The sequence below is a fragment of the Poromitra crassiceps genome, assembly GCF_964638095.1.
Source record: "Poromitra crassiceps genome assembly, chromosome: 4".
NCBI classification, from domain to species: domain Eukaryota; kingdom Metazoa; phylum Chordata; class Actinopteri; order Beryciformes; family Melamphaidae; genus Poromitra; species Poromitra crassiceps.
Genome location: NC_139626.1, coordinates 58795899 through 58818717, shown reverse-complemented (window position 1 = coordinate 58818717; position 22819 = coordinate 58795899). Strand labels below are relative to the sequence as shown.

At 41.5% G+C, this 22819-nt stretch overlaps 1 protein-coding gene across 1 annotated transcript in view; it reads right to left on the bottom strand.

The window, feature by feature from the left end:
• The window catches only part of LOC310775265 (hexokinase-1-like), an 80568-nt gene that overhangs the window by 50741 nt on the left and 7008 nt on the right, over positions 1-22819 (bottom strand). The window contains exons 2-3 of the mRNA XM_083635395.1: positions 21787-21949; positions 4946-5094 (exon numbers count right to left, since the gene is read on the bottom strand). Coding sequence (XP_083491521.1) covers positions 4946-5094; positions 21787-21949 — 312 coding nt within the window. The remainder of the gene's footprint in view (positions 1-4945; positions 5095-21786; positions 21950-22819) is intronic.

Below are 22819 nucleotides of genomic sequence, written 5' to 3'. Positions count from 1 at the left end.
CCGAATCACAATCGGCCTTGTCACGGGCAGTGCTGCTCGTGGATCGGGTTACTTCTCTGTCCAGCTGTCCCCTCTACATTTCATAAATCAGCATCTGTCTTTGGTCTTTTGTTTGCGCGGCGCGCTCTAAACCAATCACACGCTCCCAGACAGGCTAATGTTTTGGTTATCGCGTTACGCTGCGACTGCCGGCTGTTGTGCCGGTGGCTCAGAGGGGTCAGCGTGCGTCCTGACGTCATTAGTCTCAGCGTTATCCAAGAGCCCATTTTACAACCGATCGATCCTTAAAAGACACCGGGCTCCGTATTGGGGGCAAACAAAAACAGGAAGTATTTTGCAATGGGGAAAAAAAATAATCGAGTATCCTATTTCAAATAATACTTTCCGAGTGTTCGGGAATTGTACAACATCAGGACAATTCAGATAGGGTCTGGTATGTTAGTTAGTTTGTTTTTAGTACGCACCCAAGTAGGCTAAAATAGAGCAAAAATAAACTCTTTCGAAAAATATGACACGGGTCTCATAAGGGGGCACAACTGCACTTTTATTATTATATGTTGTATGTTTATTTTGTTTGTTGTTGTTTTTTTTGCATATCTGCTTTATCGGACAGTGGAGAGAGATATGAACGATGGAAGGGATAAAGGGGGATGACCAGCTCAGTCATGAAGCCGAATAGACCCTTTTCACGGAGGCCATTTTGTGTCGAAAAGGCAGAATAAACACAGGTGCAAGCCAAACACTAATGAGGGTTTCCAAATTCCAATCATGGACGTTGGAAACCCTCATTAGTGTTTACCCTGCCTTCTTGACACAAAATGGCCCCCGTGAGAAGGGTCTATTGGAACCCAGGACGTCACACAGGGGCGTCGTGGTGAGGGGGGAGAGTGGGACTGACTAGCCAGGGCCCCAGTGTGGGGATGGCCCTCAACAAGCCTGGAACAGTGACCGCCCACTTTTTCTCAGCTCCCGTTCCATCTAGTCTGGAGCCGTTAGCGAGGCTTCGGGACCTGGCGGTGGTGCCAATGTGCAATGGCAGGAATGGGAATCCGGTTACCCGGATACGTGTGCACCAGAAAAATCTTCCGTGTAGCTAACATTAGTTAGCTAGAGCCTGATAGCACGAGGCGACTAAAAAGTTACATAGTACATAAAACAAAACATTGATGTAGAGGTCTTCACGGGTCAAAAATCCCGGACCCCGGACCCTAATGGACCCGGGGAATTTGTGCCCGAACCCGTAATGGACCCGTCTATTATTAGAAGTCTGAGACCCGGTCCCGTTCAGAACCGATAAATGTCGGACCCGGACCCGGAGTGGACCCGTCTATTATTAGAAATCTGAGACCCGCCCCCGTTCAGATCCGAGAAATACCGAGGCAGAGACTAGTGGTGTCGACGTCAAAGTTGCTTGTTAACTGCTACAAGTTGTATATCAAATTAAACTTTGTGCATCTTTATTAACTAACGTTATAGCATTCTCCCCTGGTTGATGCTGCTACCTGTTAACGCTAGTTAGATAGTACAGTCAGTGGCAGTCTCTCTATGCTACCGCCGTTCCTTCGTCCAAAAACACACACAACAGCGCTAGAAACAATCACATACATGTTGTGACTTGTGTACTCACCATGCGATCATCGAATAATAATCCAAAAGTACGGGGAACAGTCATCTTCAATTAAATCCATAGCGAGAGGAACCAACAAGAGGGTTACCTCTCTGCAACGAAAATCACTTCCTCGTTTGCCTGAGGCGCATGTGTGCGCATGTGTCCGCATGTGGTCACATGCGCTTCATGTAAACGAGGAAGTCATTTTCATTGCAGATGGGAACGCTCTTTGCTAGTTATTTTCTCTATGGATTTACTTGCAGTTTGTGACAACAAGCCTCACGTGTGCTGTTTTGATGCGTTTCTCTCGTGATCAGCGCTGATCGCCGGGTCCACTCGGGTCTTATTGGACCCGGCATTTCACTCTCAGAGCCCCGAGACCCGTGACAATCGCTACCGGAACCGACCCAGACCCGGAGTCACTTCTTTTGAATGGACCCAGACCCGGCCGGGTCCGGGTCGGAATCTCGTGTATTCGGGGGGTCGGGCATACCCGAAGACCTCTACATTGATGCAATATGGCATTTGTGGCGACTAGTTAGCCTACACAACTTGAATCGGTGTTTCAACGGGGGAACGATAAAAATGTGGCACATATCCGGTTTACATGTTGCGGTTCCGGCGTCTAGGGCGGAAAGAGGAAAGAGGTGTAATTCACAAAATGAATTGAATGAACACTTCTCCTCGGGAAGATTCCCTCCTCGGCAATCGAAAATATATTTTTCCCGCTTTTTCTTTTTTGTTTTTGCTCCAAGTGAAATGTTTTATGGTCACTCATGATTCAGTAACTGGCTGGTTGGCTTGGTTGCAGGCTTAAAACTCTTTATAGAAGGATTTCTTTTTTGGAAGCGTCTATGGAGAAAATGAATGGGGGGATTCTCTGATGGAACGGGAGCTGAGAAAAAGGTGGGCGGTCACTGTTCCAGGTAATTCCCTGGAATGCGAGACTTAACGAGCCAGTTACATGGCGTTGCATTCTTAGACATTGCCGTTTGCTTTTATTTGGTATGTTACATACAATTGTCTAAATTATTAGTTCATTCAGAGTTAGATGATATTGGAGCAGAGCAGCCATTTTATTTTTATTTATTTTTCCTGGAAGTCGTCACACGACCACACAACCGGGTCAAATGGGCGTGGCTACATAAGGTGAATAAGGTCCAGAATTTTGTACACTGAGGTTTTTACCTGTGTGCCACTCCCATGGATGATGTCATCAGGCACCTGGCTTTACACTGAGGCTTTTACCTGTGTCCCACTTAAGCGCAAATTATGCTCGAGCGAAATCGCCTGCTCGGCGGTGGGTGCGTGCAGCTCCTCGAAAATGTGACTCTGTGGCGTCAACGCGGACGTGACGTGACCAGCACGAGAGCTGTGATTGGACGTACTTGTTGTGCTCAAGTGCAGTGCTTGTCCCTCATCTAGCAAAGCCTTATGCAGGCTCACCGGAATGAGTTTTGAAATGGAGGGACAATAAAATGTCCCCCCACCGACATGATTGCAAGTTCTTGGTAAACAACACGATAGCGTCATATGTAATGGACATGAGTGTACCACAAGCCACCTAGTGTTTTTGAGGTGTACCGCAGCCAACGCGCCGAGTTAACGTTCGAGTATGCAGAGTCTCGCTGTCGCCGCTCGGCTGACTCCTGTATTTGATCATCGATTAATCGTTTTGAGTACCATTTTAAGAGAAAAGGTCTAAATTCTCTGATTCCAGCTTCTTAAATGTGAATATTTTCTGGTTTCTTTACTCCTGTATGACAGTAAACTGATATTGGCTGAGTTTCCCAACAAAGAAGCTTCTTAAGAGTTAAGAAGCTTCTTAAGGAGTTAAGAAGCTTCTTAAGGAGTTAAGAAGGCTCCAAAGAAGTGTTTCCCAAACGCCTTCTTAACAGTCGAGAAAAACAAAAAAAATATAAGGCTCTTAAGAAGCATCTTAACTGGAGCGGCTCACTTGATGGCACTCTGAGCCCAGCAGTGGGCCACGACTCAGTGTGAGAAACACTGTTAACACCTAATCATGGTCATGTTAAACTTTATTAAACATTATTTATTTCAGACATGGACTGCAGTTCAAATTGCTTTATATACACAGCATACAACAAAACAGAGAAACACTACAGAATTTAAGCGACCTTGGGTTCTGTGAAAGGTGCTATATAAATCCACAACATTATAAAAGTAATCCATTCTGATTAGAGGAATATAGCCTACGGTAAAACATTTAAAACACAAGTAACCATACATACAGGGGAGATTTTCAAGTGTTCCCTAATTTTAAACACTAAAGGGTACATGAAAGAAAGGAAAAAGGGAAAAACACAAGAGGAACAGTGGACACAAGTATCTCCTTTTGCCTGACGCGGCTGGATCTGCCAGTGTTTTGTCATTAAGAAGGTGTTAAGAAGGCTCCAGACCCTTCTTACAAAACCTTCTTAACGAAAGATCATCTTAGCGCTAAGAAGCTTTTGGGAAACGCAGCCTTCTTAACGGAGGATAATTGGAAGATAATTTTAGGCTAAGAAGCAATCGGGAAACGCGTTGGCTTCGTTGGCTTCTTACGGGAGCCTTAAGAAGGGTCAAAGAAGCTTCTTAGCGCTAAGAAGCTTTTGGGAAACGCATGCCTTCATAAAGAAGCAATTGGGAAACGCGTTTGCTTCTTAAGGGGGCCTTAAGAAGGGTTGAATTAGCTTCTTAGCGCAAAGAAGCTTTTGGGAAACCCAGCCATTATCTTTGAGTTGTGGACAAAACAAGACATTTGAGGGCGTCATCTTGGGCTTTGGGAAACACTGATCGTCATTTGCTACCGACATTTTATAGACCAAACAACTAATCGATTAATCATGAAAATAATAGTTAGTTGCAGCCCTAGTCCCATTACATTACATTACATCATTTGGCAGACGCTTTTATCCAAAGCAACTTACAATAACACATTTGTGTCAGCAATAGAGCAATCAACTATGCAACACAGTCTGTGACAACTACAACTTCTGAAGGAATAGTGGTAAAGTTTAGTTGTTGTTGTTTTTTGAGATAGAGAGAGAGAGAGAGATGTTAGTTCAAGAGGGGCCCAGATGGAGCCTGAAAAGGTGTGTTTTAAGTTTTTGCCGAAAGATTGGCAGTGAAGCGGCCGTCCTCACCATAGGAGGGAACTCATTCCACCATTGCGGTGCCAGGGTTGGTTCTGACTCTGGGATCCACTCTCGTGGATGATGTCATCAGGCGTCTCATAGACCTGGCTCTACACTAAGGTTTTTTACCTGTGTCCCACTCCCGTGGATGATGTCATCAGGCGTCTCATAGACCTGGCTCTACACTAAGGTTTTTTACCTGTGTCCCACTCCCGTGGATGATGTCATCAGGCGTCTCATAGACCTGGCTCTCCATCTGCACCGGCTGCTTCTTGTCGTGCGTCACCTTGACCCGTAGGATCCGGAAGTTGGACCCGCCCAGGTCCAGAGCGATGAAGTCCCCCTTTTCTGTCAGCACAAAACAAACAGACAGAGTGGGAATCCACCAGTCTCCATCTATGTCTGTGCACTGCACCTCCCAACAGATCACCTGTCAATCAAACAGTGTGATTATCTTCGGCACTCGGCCTGCGGCCTCGTGCCTGCGACCGAATCACAGCAGTGCCCATATTATCCAACAACCGCACTCCCTCTCGTGTGATATTGCTTACCGGTAATTATATTATTTTCTTTTTATATATATATATATATATATATATTCTGGTGGTCTCTGGCGGACCACCAGGTGGAGCCTTCTTGTTCCTACAGTTGGATGTGTGAGCTTCACTGTGCAGAATGATGTCTGTGCAGAGTTTGACACTAGAAGGCTGTTTCCACAATCATCGTCTGAAAGTGGAACGTTTCTCAGTGCTCAGTATAAGGCCGTTTTCAACAAGGAATATTCGTGACATCACGAATCTTGGAGCCAATCCCTGTCCAGTATTCAGCAGCTAAAGCGCCAACACATTCTCACTCCCAACTGGTCATATACAGTACTGCAGATCGGTCAGGAACAACTGGTCATATACAGTACTGCAGATCGGTCAGGAACCCTTGTCGTCACTTTGTCATGAGTGAGAATGTGTTGAAAGCCCGTGTTGTATTCTGTGATTGGCTAGTTATGTTTTAGATAACCCTGCTTGGTTGCTTTGGAGTTTTAAATGAGGAAGAAGGAGGGGAAGTTATTTGAAGGAATTTAACAAGATAATTGTAACTTTTTTTGTGGGAAAAACCAGCAGGCACACATTATTATTGTATACACATCTTGCAACATGACTTTAGGGGGTCGATAGCCAACAGTCATCTTCAAGCTCAACATCATTAGAATGCAGATCGTGGCCTTCTATCTTTAGACTGCAGATCTGCGACTGTTCTGCAGTAAAAGACGCAAAACAACAAAGCGGTTATAAAGTTGTAAACGGTTTCCTGCTCGCTGTCACCCGAAACGAGGAAAACAAGTTCAGATCAAGATGCAGCCCGGTCCTCTGCAGCAGCTTGTATTGCACAAAAGGCTCTTCTGCGAGCGGAGCCGCCCGCCTGCCAGATGCTGGGCGAGAGTGTGCTCCAAGGAGGGGCTGGGTATCGGTACTTGATACCTTTTAAGGCAGGGTTTCTCAACTGGTGGGTCGGGACCCGAACGTGGGCGGCGGGGCCGTTTTGTCGTACTGTAGTTGAATTGTACGACTACAACTGTAGCGTATCGATGATTTGATTTGGCAGTTCTGTTGACTGGAGATTTGGGCTTGGCCAATCCTGGCGTGTTCCGCCCCAAAATCGAGCGTGTTCTGGCACTACGCGAGTGGGCTCCGCAGAGAACCGAGGCAAATGGGCCAATTTGACCTTGAATCGCTTTACCTGTGCAATATCTAAGGTCGGGTGCCGAAAGCCGATACCAATATGGTACCGGTACTTTTACAACCGGCACCTTCACTAACATTCTAGGGGCATAACACATAAAAGTATTGTTTGAAATCCTACAGCCCTTAAATCTGCTTTAATAAAAGTACCGTTTCAGGCACCGTTTAGGCACCGGTACCATTTTAGAAGTACTGTTTTAGCACCGGTATTGAAAAATATGAAACGATACCCATCCCTAGCAATATCTGACTTATAGCGTGTTTACAATCCAGTGTTGTTTAATACTTAGATTTGTTTGTACATAGGTATTCAACTATTGTTATTAGGGGTCCAAGCACGAAGTGCGTGGATCCCTATTGTATCTGTTACGTTTATTATTATTCTTTTTGTTATTCTCCGCTAAAACAGTATGCACGGCAAAAACCGTAAGGGGTACAGTAGCCAGACTTTGCACATAGGTTGGAAATGTGCCCCACTACTCAGAGACAAAAAATTAGCCATATTGGCCAGATGGTGGCGCTATAACAGCCGAGTGCACGTATTGGCCCATAACTGCTGAACCGTGAGGCGTAGAATCAAAATTCCACATCTGCTGGATTCCCTGGATCAATACGCATCTATCCATATAGGCCCCGCCCATTTGCGTGTGCCTAGATTTTCCGCCATTTTGAATTTTATCAAAAACCTACTTTTGCGAACTCCTCCTAGACCGTTTGGCCAAATCACACGGGAATTTTTCTGGGACATCTATGGACTACCCCGACCTAAAGTTATTAAAGGATTTTGGATACGTGAAACCGTTTTGAAATGATAAATGTCTAAACTTTTGTGTATTTGCTTTTGTTCTTTTCCTACCCTAAAAGTGTGTGGATCTCAGAAACCATACACCCCCCATCACCCAAACTTTCCACACAGGTTCACGACATCACCCACTACTCAGAGTAAAAAAATTACACCAATCCACCAGACGGTGGCGCTATAACAGCCAATTTCACGTTTGTCGGTCCATAACTTCTGAACTGCGAGCTGTAGAATCAAAATTCCACATCTACTGGTTTCCCTGGAGCATCATGTATCTAACCCACTAGGCCACGCCCATTTATGTGTGGTAGATTTTCCGCCATTTTGAATTTGATCAAAAACCTACTTTTGCGAGCTCCTCCTAGACCGTTTGGCCAAATCACACAAAACTTTTTCTGGGTCATCTATGGACTACCCCGACCGAAGGTTATTAAAGGGTTTTGGATACGTGAAACCGTTTTGAAATGATAAATCTCGAAACTTTTAATGAAACACACGCCAACACTAAATTGCCCACAACTCATTAACCGGTCAATTACAACTACTGCTGCTACTACTGCTACCACTCCCACTACTACCAACACTACTACTACTACTATTACTACTTCTGCTACTATTACTACTACTACTACTACTACTACTACCAGGGCCGGCCCGCCCATAATGCGAACCAAGCGGCTGCCTAGGGCCCCGGGAGTTGGGGGGGCCCCCCAAAAAAAAAAAAAAAAAAAAAAATTTTTTTTTTTTTTTTTTTTTTTTAAATAAACATAGGCTATAATATTATAGGCTGTGTGTGGTAGTTAAAACATAGGTTGACGTTTATTTATGTTTGTAGTTTAAACAAAAACATAAATACTGTAGGCTACATACAACACAAAAGGCTGATATTTACCTTTTGTCGCCACCTGGTGAGTAAATATATATGTAACTAAAACCATTAAAATTGACAACCGGTCCTGCATGTATCTACCGGTCCTTGGCACAAAAAAGGTTGGGAACCCCTGGTTTAACTGACCTGGCAACCCCTATGGCTGCTGGGTTCTACACGCTTGCTTGACACTGATAGGGCTACAAACGAGCGTCATTGTCATGTTTGTTTGTTTTAAATATTCTTCTAAATATGGCTAAAAGTCCAAAAACGTCAAATTTTCTTCGGCGCTGCCCTAGCGGGCAGCACCGAGAGTCCCCTCCTTACAGCACCCCCTACTTAAAAGTACTTCCAGCGCGGATGCCCCCAAACCCCCGCCCCTGGGAGGGGGCCCCTGATCTATATCCTGCTTAGGGCCCCCAGATGGCTAGGGCCGGCCCTGACTACTACTACTGGAAGTTGGAATGTAGCATTTTGGGTGGGGTTAATGTGTTTTGGGGTTCTGCATCTGCTGTAACATAATACACAGTTGGTTTAGATGTCACACAGTAATGCCCGATCCACAAAGACTTGACACCCACGTTTGAATAAAAACAAGTTTATGCCATAATAAGGTTACATCCGTGCCTCGTCATTGCTGTGGAAGGATGGTGTAGGGGTAAAGTAGCAGACCCCAAAGCTGGAGGTCCTGGGTTCAAACCACGGCCAGGTAACTGTTTTATTTTTTGAAAATGTAGAATAAAGGTTAATCTGGATATAATTATGTATAACGCTGCTGAATACACACTGTGTACATAGCAGAATAACTGAATATGCCTATTCATGGTAATGTCATATTTCGACGTCATCTTGACATTCCTGTGTAGATGTCTAAATGATCCTCAAATCGGCTGTGATTTGGCCTAGTCCTGGACGTCACTGAAAGATGATATCAGAACATCATCATGATGTAATTGTGTTTGCTGGGAGACTTCTTTCAGATGAGAGAGGAAAAACATTCCAATACATTATTGTGTCTTCACATGTGAAAGGTCCAAAAAGAGAATTCAATCTGAATTATCCTTGTCACTCATGTGCTCATTGTAACAGCACAACCCACACCAATTAGTTCAAACACCTCCATTCAGGGCATACTTTTAATGTAAAGTGGTGCATTATGTGTGTAATACAAAAATGTCCTTAATGGTAAATGGACTGCATGACAAGCTGCCATGCAGGGTGCTGGCTATAGTCACCAAAAGCAATTTCAGGGATAAACCCCATCAACCTTCTGTAGTGGACGCCACTACGCCCTATGGTTTGATGTGTGTGTGGGAAAGACACAATGACAACTGATAATTCTGATTTCAGAACACAAAAGCTCCATCATGAGACAAGAACTAACCTCTCCTGTTGCAAAACACGTTCTTGAACACAGCCACGCAATCTCCAGCTAACATTTCCAAGATATTGAAAAAGTTCATAAAACACCGCAAAATAAGGAGGCAGCATGTGGGGTTTTAATTACTGTTACTGACTTACCTGTCTGAAGTTGAAAGTTTTTCATCCCACGTGGGGTTTGAAATTTGAGCGGCAATGGTCTTTAGTTAGCATAAGTCATGTGCTTTACCAAGTGAGCTATCCAGACTGTTGTATTTAACTTTGTAGACCATATTATATGTATCTGCAGAGCCAGAGAAGTACTTGTCGTATTGACAGTATGTTCTACCCAAATACCACTTTCTGTCCAGATACTTAAAGGGATATTGTACACAAAAACTGCTTTCTATCCAAGTACTACTTCAAGTTTCAAGACATCACCCACTACTCAGAGGAAAAAATTACACCAATCTACCAGATGGTGGCGCTATAACAGCCAACCACCACTACTACTGCTGCTGCTGCTACTACTACTACTATTGGCTACTAGTGGCGGCTGTGGCTCAGGAGGTAGAGTGGGTTGTCCACTAATTAGAAGGTTGGTGGTTCGTTCCCCGGCTCTTCCAGTCCGCACGTCGAAGTGTCCTTGGGCGAGACACTGAACCCCAAATTGCTCCCGATGGCTGTGCCAGCACCCTGCGTGGCAGCTGGCCGCCTTCGGTGTGTGAATGGGTGAATGTAGGCACATTGTAAAGCGCTTTGGATAAAAGCGCTATATAAATGCAGTCCATTTACCATTTACCATTTACTATTCTTAGTACTTCTGCTGCTACTACTGCTACCACTCCCACTACTACCAACACTATTACTACTACTGCTACTACTACTACTACTAGTACTGCTTGGAAACCGTCAGGTCACCGGATCTCAACCAAACTTTGTTTACTTGTGCATATACCAAGTCTGAATAAATGTGCACTATCTGACATATACCCCCCAAGTCACCGGAAGCTTGGACCCCGCATCGCCGCTTGCGGCTATATTGTCTATTTGTTTTTCTTCTTTTTCTGCCCTAAAAGTGTGTGGATCTCAGAAACCATACCCTCCACATCACCTAAACTTTCCGCATAGGTTCAAGAGGTCACCCCCTACTCTGAGAAAAAAAAATACACCAATCCACCAGATGGTGGCGCTATAACAGACCATTTCACCTTATGGTCCATATCTTCTGAACCGTGTGTCCTATACTCAAAATTTCACTTATCCTGGATTCCTTGGATCAATATGCATCTATCCATATAGGCCACGCCCATTTGCGTGTGCCTAGATTTTCCACAATTTTGAATTTTATCAAAAACCTACTTTTGCGAGCTCCTCCTAGACTGTTTGGCCAAATCACACGAAACTTTTTCTGGGTTATCTATGGACTACCCCGACCTAAAGTTATTAAAGGATTTTGGATACGTGAAACCGTTTTGAAATGATAAATGTCTAAACTTGTGTGTATTTGCTTTTGTTCTTTTCCTGCCCTAAAAGTGTGTGGATCTCAGAAACCATACGCCCCACATCACCCACCTTTCCACATAGTTTCAAGACATCACCCACTACTCAGAGGAAAAAATTACACCAATCCACCAGATGGTGGCGCTATAACAGCCAACCACCACCACTACTGCTGCTGCTGCTACTACTACTACTACTATTCTTAGTACTTATGCTGCTACTACTGTTACCACTCCCACTACTACCAACACTACTACTACTACTATTACTACTACTGCTACTACTACTACTACTAGTACTGCTTGGAAACCGTCAGGTCACCGGATCTCAACCAAACTTTGTTTACTTGTGCACATACCAAGTCTGAATAAATGTGCACTATACCCCCCAAGTCACCGGAAGCTTGGACCCCGCATCGCCGCTTGCGGCTATATTTATTATTATTATTATTTCTCCTAAATACATATTTATAATGGTCACCCTACATCACACTTATTGTATATAATATAAATAGCAGTCAACTTGCTTTATGCACCTTTGATCAATGTCCTTGTTTGTTGTTTTAGCTTGTTTGCGTACTCTTTTTTGCCCTGTAAGTACATTGAGAGCAACGTATACCGGAGTTAAATTCCATGTATGTCTACAGACTTGGCCAATAAAGCTGATTCTGATTCTGATACAAAAATGTGACAATGCGTATCGTGGGGCAGAGCAATTAATGGTGATTTTTGACCTGCTCTGACCAAATCAGTCACATGTAGCACGGCCCGTTTGTGTAGAAACTTGATTTTATGATCATAAAAAAATATATACGTTTTGGGATTTCACCAGCTTTGAGCAAAATAAAGCCTTGGCTTTCATTCTGTGTAAAGATTATTGTGAAATTCAACGTTAAATATAGTTTTGAAGCTCATAAATGTCGAGTTATCAGCAGAAAGCTTACATTTCTCCTCTTTCCACCAGTGTATACAACTCAAAATGTGTTTTGGGGTTAATGTGACTGATTTTGATAGAGCAGGTCACATATCAGCTCCATGTTATTCTGCTGTAGTACTGTAATCACAAATGAGATGCGTGACCATCACAGTTTCACAAGCTCCCCCTCCAAAGGACCTTATTGGCTGTCACTTTGTAAAGGCATTTTTAAATTGTGGTTGCAGCCAATGGCATCGCTGGAAAGATTTGCGTCTCAGAAATAAACAGACTTGTCACTGAACTTGAATTCACTGAAGTCACTAAATTATGTATCATATCGTGATTTAAGAAGGCTAATCATTTCCAATATTCAGCAATATTAGCAGTCTAAGAGCTGTCTAAGAGTAACTGTACAAATGTTTCGAATAGTATCTCATTTTGGAGTAAAATTCTTAATTGACCTTTTAGGCATTTGTAGCTGGCATTAAATTCAATATTTGATTCAATACCATCATCATCTTTTGTGGAATCCTACGAATGATACAGTGATTTTGGGAAATCATGACACACAGTTCTGCCGCCTAAATTATAACATTTTATTTTTTTAAATCTGTCCGTTATGGCAGGAATAGCCTATTTGAAAATGTTGGTTTTGTTTGACGTCACACCTAACATTACCATTTGGTTCAATGGGATGAACATTTCATGATTTTGCATAGGTGAATCATATCAATATATATATCAATATATATCAATATATATACTGTATATATAAATATATATATATATATATATATAAATATAAATATATATATATATATATATATATATATATATATATATATATATATATATATAATTCTCTATTCTAGTCTGAGAAGATGCCCTGCTCTCTCAGCACAAGAAGAGGGTCATCTTACCATTGAGTCATTACGCCAAAATTAGCTATTTTGTGAATAAAGCAAATTTTACCCACTGGTCTCTCATGATTGAAAACGTTCAATCAACGCCAAATTTTGAATAGTCTTTGCTTGACAACCTGCTGAAGCCCACGGCCATACATGGTATTTCCATGATATTCAGATTTTTTGGAAAGGATCTGTAGGCCTATATATATTTATTATTATTATAATTTTTTCAAATGAATGTGTTTTGCTTAGAGGGGATATTCAAATATGAGTTTGGGCCAATTTGAACAGCCCTAGTGCCTACAGAGAGTGTACAGAGTGTTTGTAACATTTCAACCGCTTATTATTAGTTGACATTCAACAACTCGGCTGTTTCACCTTTGTCTGTACTGTGTCTGACAATTCATTAACAGACCTACATATTCTCAGACTAATTGAGCAGCAGGTAATGAGAATCAGGCGTGTGGAACGGGAAGCAAACAGACACAATCTCTTAAACGTCTGCAGGCAAACATCTACAGACAAAAATTGGATTGTTGAATGTCAACTAATAAGCTGATGATTACACGTTACAAATAGACTGTCGGCGGACTATACAAATAAAGTCATAGGGAAAATCTTGGGCCAGCTCTAGTTTCAGTGTCTTGACACTTGAGCAGACCACATGGCTGATGAGACCTGTAACCTTTCTGTAGCGTTGTGCAGAGCAGCCTGCCAATCGCAGAACAATGTTCTTCATTTAGCAGCTCCATGGCTGTAGGCTTGAGTCTGGCCTACTGCCTTGTGCCATTTATCCCCTTGACCTGGCTGGAATGAGATGTGGACCGGCTTTGGCGTATAGAAGTGTTACTGATCTGCTGCAGACTGTACATCCAATTTATAGCCTCTGTGAGACTGGAAAACGGCAACGTTAATTTGAATCTGTGCCATCATGTCTTGATTATATATACATGTAATGTAACTGATCTGGATTTACATTGTTGATCACTTTCAAACGTTGCCATGGCCTCACCTCTGCCCTTTGCTAGCAGCCCCCCTCCCACCTCCCACCACCCACCTCCCACCTCCCACCCCCCAGCTCGTGTCTAGTGGCTGAAACCTGAGGCTATTTATAAAGTCTGTGTGCTGGCCAGTTCCTCCACTACTGTTCCTCTCTGCAGGCAGACAAGCAGGCAGGCAGGCAGGCAGACAGACAGACAGACAGACAGGTAGACAGGCAGACAGACAGACAGGCAGACAGGCAGACAGGCAGGCAGGCAGGCAGGCAGGCAGGCAGGCAGGCAGACAGACAGACAGACAGACAGGCAGGCAGGCAGGCAGACAGACAGACAGACAGACAGACAGGCAGGCAGACAGACAGACAGGCAGGCAGGCAGACAGGCAGACAGACAGACAGGCAGACAGACAGGCAGGCAGACAGACAGGCAGGCAGACAGGCAGGCAGACAGGCAGACAGACAGGCAGGCAGACAGGCAGGCAGGCAGACAGACAGGCAGGCAGGCAGACAGGCAGGCAGACAGACAGACAGGCAGGCAGACAGGCAGGCAGGCAGACAGGCAGGCAGACAGACAGACAGGCAGGCAGACAGACAGACAGGCAGACAGACAGACAGACAGACAGACAGACAGACAGACAGACAGACAGGCAGGCAGACAGACAGGCAGGCAGACAGGCAGGCAGACAGGCAGACAGGCAGACAGACAGACCGTTTTGTGTTATTTCTGCGTAGAAGCTTCTCCCAGGCTTCTGGGAGAATAAAGCCAGTGTGAGAGGAGCAAACATCTTGACTATTGGCTGATGAAGTGACTGTCCCAGCTGTTCAGCCTGAAGGACCTTCAGGATATTATAAAGTCTTATCGTTTTTCCTGACAATATGATCTGCACAGACATTAGGGAAGAGGTTTCACTTGATAGTGGAAAGGTTGTATTGAATTGAAACCGACTATATTAGTGTTAGGGTTAGTTTCTCCATCTGGTTGACAAACTGTTGTGAATGATTTCTGTTCAATTGAAAGAAAACATACCATACATATACATATACATATACTTCTCTATTATTATTGTAGTTGTGTGTTGTGAGTCTCAGAGCTGACCTGTATCATATACTTATATTATTATTATTATTATTACATATTATTATTGTTCAAATGCTTTGATATATTTTCTTGTTTAGATTCAGACTAGGTTGCCGTCGTTGAAAGGCATTGCTCTGATTGTCGAAAGTATTGAAAATACTGAAAATATTGTAGTGTTTAAACTGTGACTTCTCTTCTTGTTTCAAAGGCAAGGGAGCGGGAAGGTGGGTGCTGAGGGTGCTGCAGCACCCCTTGGTGGCAAGAGATGGGATTTTCGAAATTGTTGGATTTGGCATTCTTGTGTTTATACCACCAACAAAATCCATTAAAAAACAGTTTGTGCTTCCCACCTCTAATCTTATTTCATACGCTCTCTCTTCAAAAGTGTTTGATTTTCATCATAATCTGGTTTTCCATAATAATAATAATAATAATAAGTTCAGTGTTTATGCCTGTGTTGCTGTCTGTTGTAGTGTAAAACGACTAAAGGGAGAGCAGGTGCTTACATGAAAGTGAGTGAGAAAAGGAGAAGATACTGAATAATGACATCACAACAGTATAATTATATATTCTTCTAAATATGGATAAAAGTCCAAAAAACGTCAAATTTTCTTCGTCGAGATTCCATTCCTTACAGCACCCCCTACTTAATAATAGTTCCAGCGCGGCTGTTCAAAGGCAAACTATATTGTACGTCCTAGAGACAGAATATCATTTTCTTCGTAGAAAACTATGTGGTAGCACGCACACCACGGAGGCTCAGTCCATTCGCGTGGCCGACGCGGGTTCGAATCCAACCCGAGGTCTCTTGCCGCATGTCATCCCCCCTCTCTCTCTGTCCACCTTTCCTGTCTGCCTACTGTCCTGTCCTATCCAATAAAGGCAAAAATGCCCCAAAAATAATATTTAAAAAAAAGTAGGAAAAATATATTTTCCATCCACCCTGCTGAACATAATTTCATCCATGTTGAACCAGGTGCGGTCATTACCATAACGCAATATATTGCAATTTTCAGGTAAAAACTCTTATTTAAGAAGCAGATATTACCAGGCATTTTTATGCTGGGTTTTGACAGGGTTTCACAAGCTCCGTGGTAATAAAACGCTCTCTAAATATAATCCTTCAATTGAAGAGAAAACGGGAAAATCACCAAACTGATGTCATGAGGTTCTGACAACGGCCCGGTCAGCCCGGCCCGTTTGGCTGCAGGGCCAAAACAATAGTGACCTACTGAGTCGCAGAGGAGAGGCCACGCACACAAAGCTACTGACCTTTCAAACACGTCAGCACATTTTTCACACAACGCACAGAGAGAGGCAGGACAGAGCAGAGCTGCAACATGCTTACTGTCTGTAAGACTGTAATAACAACATCGCTACCTACTGCAGTCTGCAGTAAGACTAATAACATCACCACATACTGTAGTCTGTAGTAAGACTGTAATAACATCACTACCTACTGTAGTCTGTAGTAAGACTGTAATAACATCACCACATACTGTAGTCTGTAGTAAGACTGTAATAACATCACTACCTACTGTAGTCTGTAGTAAGACTGTAATAACATCACTACCTACTGTAGTCTGTAGTAAGACTGTAATAACAACATCGCTACCTACTGCAGTCTGCAGTAAGACTGTAATAACATCACTACCTACTGTAGTCTGTAGTAAGACTGTAATAACATCACTACCTACTGTAGTCTGTAGTAAGACTGTAATAACATCACTACCTACTGTAGTCTGTAGTAAGACTGTAATAACATCACTACCTACTGTAGTCTGCAGTAAGACTGTAATAACATCACTACCTACTGTAGTCTGTAGTAAGACTGTAATAACATCACTACCTACTGTAGTCTGTAGTAAGACTGTAATAACATCACTACCTACTGTAGTCTGCAGTAAGACTGTAATAACATCACTACCTACTGTAGTCTGCAGTAAGACTGTAATAACATCACTACCTACTGTAGTCTGCAGTAAGACTGTAATAACATCACTACCTACTGTAGTCTGCAGTAAGACTAATAACATCACTACCTACTAATAACATCACTACCTACTGTAGTCTGCAGTAAGACTGTAATAACATCACTACCTACTGTAGTCTGCAGTAAGACTGTAATAACATCACTACCTACTGTAGTCTGCAGTAAGACTGTAATAACATCACTACCTACTGTAGTCTGCAGTAAGACTAATAACATCACTACCTACTGTAGTCTGCAGTAAGACTGTAATAACATCACTACCTACTGTAGTCTGTAGTAAGACTGTAATAACATCACTACCTACTGTAGTCTGTAGTAAGACTGTAATAACATCACTACCTACTGTAGTCTGTAGTAAGACTGTAATAACATCACTACCTACTGTAGTCTGCAGTAAGACTAATAACATCACTACCTACTGTAGTCTGTAGTAAGACTGTAATAACATCACTACCTACTGTAGTCTGTAGTAAGACTAATAACATCACTACCTAGTCTGTAGTAAGACTGTAATAATATCACTACCTACTGTAGTCTGTAGTAAGACTAATAACATCACTACCTACTGTAGTCTGTAGTAAGACTGTAATAACATCACTACCTACTGTAGTCTGTAGTAAGACTGTAATAACATCACTACCTACTGTAGTCTGCAGTAAGACTAATAACATCACTACCTACTGTAGTCTGCACTAAGACTGTAATAACATCACTACCTACTGTAGTCTGCAGTAAGACTGTAATAACATCACTACCTACTGTAGTCTGCAGTAAGACTAATAACATCACTACCTACTGTAGTCTGTAGTAAGACTAATAACATCACTACCTACTGTAGTCTGCAGTAAGACTGTAATAACATCACTACCTACTGTAGTCTGCAGTAAGACTAATAACATCACTACCTACTGTAGTCTGTAGTAAGACTGTAATAACATCACTACCTACTGTAGTCTGCAGTAAGACTAATAACATCACTACCTACTGTAGTCTGTAGTAAGACTAATAACATCACTACCTACTGTAGTCTGCAGTAAGACTAATAACATCACTACCTACTGTAGTCTGTAGTAAGACTAATAACATCACTACCTACTGTAGTCTGCAGTAAGACTAATAACATCACTACCTACTGTAGTCTGCAGTAAGACTGTAATAACATCACTACCTACTGTAGTCTGTAGTAAGACTGTAATAACATCACTACCTACTGTAGTCTGCAGTAAGACTAATAACATCACTACCTACTGTAGTCTGCAGTAAGACTAATAACATCACTACCTACTGTAGTCTGCAGTAAGACTAATAACATCACTACCTACTGTGGTCTGCAGTAAGACTGTAATAACATCACTACCTACTGTAGTCTGCAGTAAGACTAATAACATCACTACCTACTGTAGTCTGCAGTAAGACTAATAACATCACTACCTACTGTAGTCTGCAGTAAGACTAATAACATCACTACCTACTGTAGTCTGTAGTAAGACTGTAATAACATCACTACCTACTGTAGTCTGCAGTAAGACTGTAATAACATCACTACCTACTGTAGTCTGCAGTAAGACTGTAATAACATCACTACCTACTGTAGTCTGCAGTAAGACTAATAACATCACTACCTACTGTAGTCTGCAGTAAGACTAATAACATCACTACCTACTGTAGTCTGCAGTAAGACTGTAATAACATCACTACCTACTGTAGTCTGTAGTAAGACTGTAATAACATCACTACCTACTGTAGTCTGTAGTAAGACTGTAATAACATCACTACCTACTGTAGTCTGTAGTAAGACTGTAATAACATCACTACCTACTGTAGTCTGTAGTAAGACTGTAATAACATCACCACCTACTGTAGTCTGTAGTAAGACTGTAATAACATCACTACCTACTGTAGTCTGTAGTAAGACTGTAATAACATCACTACCTACTGTAGTCTGTAGTAAGACTGTAATAACATCACTACCTACTGTAGTCTGTAGTAAGACTGTAATAACATCACTACCTACTGTAGTCTGCAGTAAGACTGTAATAACATCACCACCTACTGTAGTCTGTAGTAAGACTAATAACATCACTACCTACTGTAGTCTGCAGTAAGACTAATAACATCACTACCTACTGTAGTCTGCAGTAAGACTGTAATAACATCACTACCTACTGTAGTCTGTAGTAAGACTAATAACATCACTACCTACTGTAGTCTGTAGTAAGACTGTAATAACATCACTACCTACTGTAGTCTGCAGTAAGACTAATAACATCACTACCTACTGTAGTCTGCAGTAAGACTGTAATAACATCACTACCTACTGTAGTCTGCAGTAAGACTAATAACATCACCACCTACTGTAGTCTGTAGTAAGACTGTAATAACATCACTACCTACTGTAGTCTGTAGTAAGACTGTAATAACATCACTACCTACTGTAGTCTGTAGTAAGACTGTAATAACATCACTACCTACTAGGGATGGGCATTTCTAGCAAAAACATTATTCGAAATTCGCTGGCCAAATTCGAATTTAATTCGAAATTCGAAAATAAAAATAAAAATGTAAAAAAAATTAAAAATGTAATTTTTTTTTTTTTTTTTTTTTTTGTGTGAGTGAAATGTTGCATTGTCTCCCCTGATTCTAAGTCTACGGCTTTATTAATTAATATAAAAAGCTTCTGCTGTGGATTTTTGGCTCAAACAAGCATTGCACCACTGAAGTAAAGAACATGTTACATGACATTGACATTTTCGAAAATAAAAAACAGTTTTGACAATCATGAGTGGTTCATTAAATATTTAGTAGGCTCAGGTCTGAGTGCCAAAGGGGTGCCAAAGTCACCCCCTCTCCCTCTTCATGGGATTTCATCCGCCATTCATTTTTCCATAAACCTTGCTTAAAATGCTTATAAAAATTGTTTTACTTGCTCAAACCAAGCGATTTGACTATACTTAGAATCAGGGGAGACAATGCAACATTTCACTAATTTTTTTTTTTTTTTTTTTTTTTTTTTTTTTGAATTTCGAATTTCAATAATAAAAGTCGACCTTGATAATAACAACGATTATTCGAAAATTCGAAATTCGATGCCCATCCCTACTACCTACTGTAGTCTGTAGTAAGACTGTAATAACATCACTACCTACTGTAGTCTGCAGTAAGACTAATAACATCACTACCTAGTATCTACTGTATTTCTGCAGTAAGACTGTAATAACATCACTACCTACTGTAGTCTGTAGTAAGACTGTAATAGCATCACTACCTACTGTAGTCTGTAGTAAGACTGTAATAACATCACTACCTACTGTAGTCTGTAGTAAGACTGTAATAGCATCACTACCTACTGTAGTCTGCAGTAAGACTGTAATAACATCACTACCTACTGTAATATGTAGTAAGACTGTAGTAACATCACTACCTACTGTAGTCTGTAGTAAGACTGTAATAACATCACTACCTACTGTAGTCTGTAGTAAGACTGTAATAACATCACTACCTACTGTAGTCTGCAGTAAGACTAATAACATCACTACCTACTGTAGTCTGTAGTAAGACTAATAACATCACTACCTACTGTAGTCTGTAGTAAGACTGTAATAACATCACTACCTACTGTAGTCTGTAGTAAGACTGTAATAACATCACTACCTACTGTAGTCTGCAGTAAGACTGTAATAACATCACTACCTACTGTAGTCTGTAGTAAGACTAATAACATCACTACCTACTGTAGTCTGCAGTAAGACTGTAATAACATCACTACCTACTGTAGTCTGTAGTAAGACTGTAATAACATCACTACCTACTGTAGTCTGTAGTAAGACTGTAATAACATCACTACCTACTGTAGTCTGTAGTAAGACTAATAACATCACTACCTACTGTAGTCTGTAGTAAGACTGTAATAACATCACTACCTACTGTAGTCTGCAGTAAGACTAATAACATCACTACCTACTGTAGTCTGCAGTAAGACTGTAATAACATCACTACCTACTGTAATCTGTAGTAAGACTGTAATAACATCACTACCTACTGTAGTCTGTAGTAAGACTGTAATAACATCACTACCTACTGTAGTCTGTAGTAAGACTAATAACATCACCACCTACTGTAGTCTGCAGTAAGACTGTAATAACATCACTACCTACTGTAGTCTGTAGTAAGACTGTAATAGCATCACTACCTACTGTAGTCTGCAGTAAGACTGTAATAACATCACTACCTACTGTAATCTGTAGTAAGACTGTAATAACATCACTACCTACTGTAGTCTGTAGTAAGACTAATAACATCACTACCTACTGTAGTCTGCAGTAAGACTGTAATAACATCACTACCTACTGTAGTCTGCAGTAAGACTGTAATAACATCACTACCTACTGTAGTCTGCAGTAAGACTAATAACATCACTACCTACTGTAGTCTGCAGTAAGACTGTAATAACATCACTACCTAGTACCTACTATAGTCTGTAATAAGACTGTAATAACAACACCATCAATAAAGACAGGGTTCCCTCCAATTATATATATATATGTGTATATATATATATATATATATTTATATATATATATATATATATACACATATATATATATAAATAAGAATAAATCAATAAGACTGTGAGAAGGCCTTTGTATAAAGGTGAGTTTCAGATGTGATTTATACAAGAGATGCAAATCTCGGTCAGTGGCAGGTAATTCCCACAATTCACCTCTTTAACCATTTAACTTTCCAACTGGGTTTTTAGGTTTGACTTGTGTGAAGTTATTTTCCCGCCCAGTTGTGATTTAAGACGTTGAACAGACACACTCAGTGAACACGTTGATGTGTGTGCTTTGCCCTGGGCTTTCCTCAGGCTGACTGACTGTGTACCTGATCCGTCTGGGATGGACCTGACGAAGGTGGGGAGCATCTTGACGGTGGCGGTGGTGTTGGTGTCCCGGCCGAGCCCGTTCACCATGTCCCGCCGGAACCGGTTCATGATGTCCCTCAGCGTCTCGTCCGAGAAACGCATGGAGTACAGGTACTTATCGATCTGAGGAGAACACAGGAGATGGGCGAATAATATCAGCATGTCATGCAGATATACAAATCACAATAACAAATCACTGCTTTAAAGTAGGGATGTCAATTTTCGGTTAATTTCACTTTCGATCGGTTAATTCATAATTTTTTAATATAAAAAAAAAAAAAAAATTTTTGTCTATTTACTCAATGAGCTCATGCCCAAACAAGGCGTGTCTATTTAGATGCTGAAATGTTAATGCTTTTTGTGTTAGAATTTCTAACACAAAAAGCATTAACAAGCATTAACAAAAAGCATCAACATTTCAACACAAATTCTTTTTGTGTTAGAATTTCTAACACAAAAAGCATTAACATTTCAGCATCTAAATAGACACGCCTTGTTTGGGCATGAGCTCATTGAGTAAATAGACCAAAAAAAAAAAAAAAAAATTTTTTTTTTAATATTAACTCATTCAGTGCCAGCCACTTTTGGAGAACGGATGCTCCCAGTGCCAGAGTTTTCAGAGCGTTTTCAGTGATTTCTCGAGGCCCACAGAATATTGTGTGATATTACTATGTAAACACCGAACACGCACAAGAACGAGCTGGCTCTATTGTATCATCAGCAAAAAAAAGTTTATTGATACCATTTTCCGTTCTTTAGTTATGAGCCGGAGAAGATAGGTTGTTTTCAGCGTTTTCAGGCTTTTCAAATTATTAGCTGAGATAATCCGCCTTTTGTGAAATGCAGCATTTCAAGCACATTCACTGAGTCTGAAGATAATATTTTCTGATGTAGTGACGTAGTTGTTGTGTGATGCCCTGCGTGCACCACCCCCCTCCCCCCCTCCCCCCGTAAACTCCTCCCCACACTGCACACAGCCTCACGCAACCATTA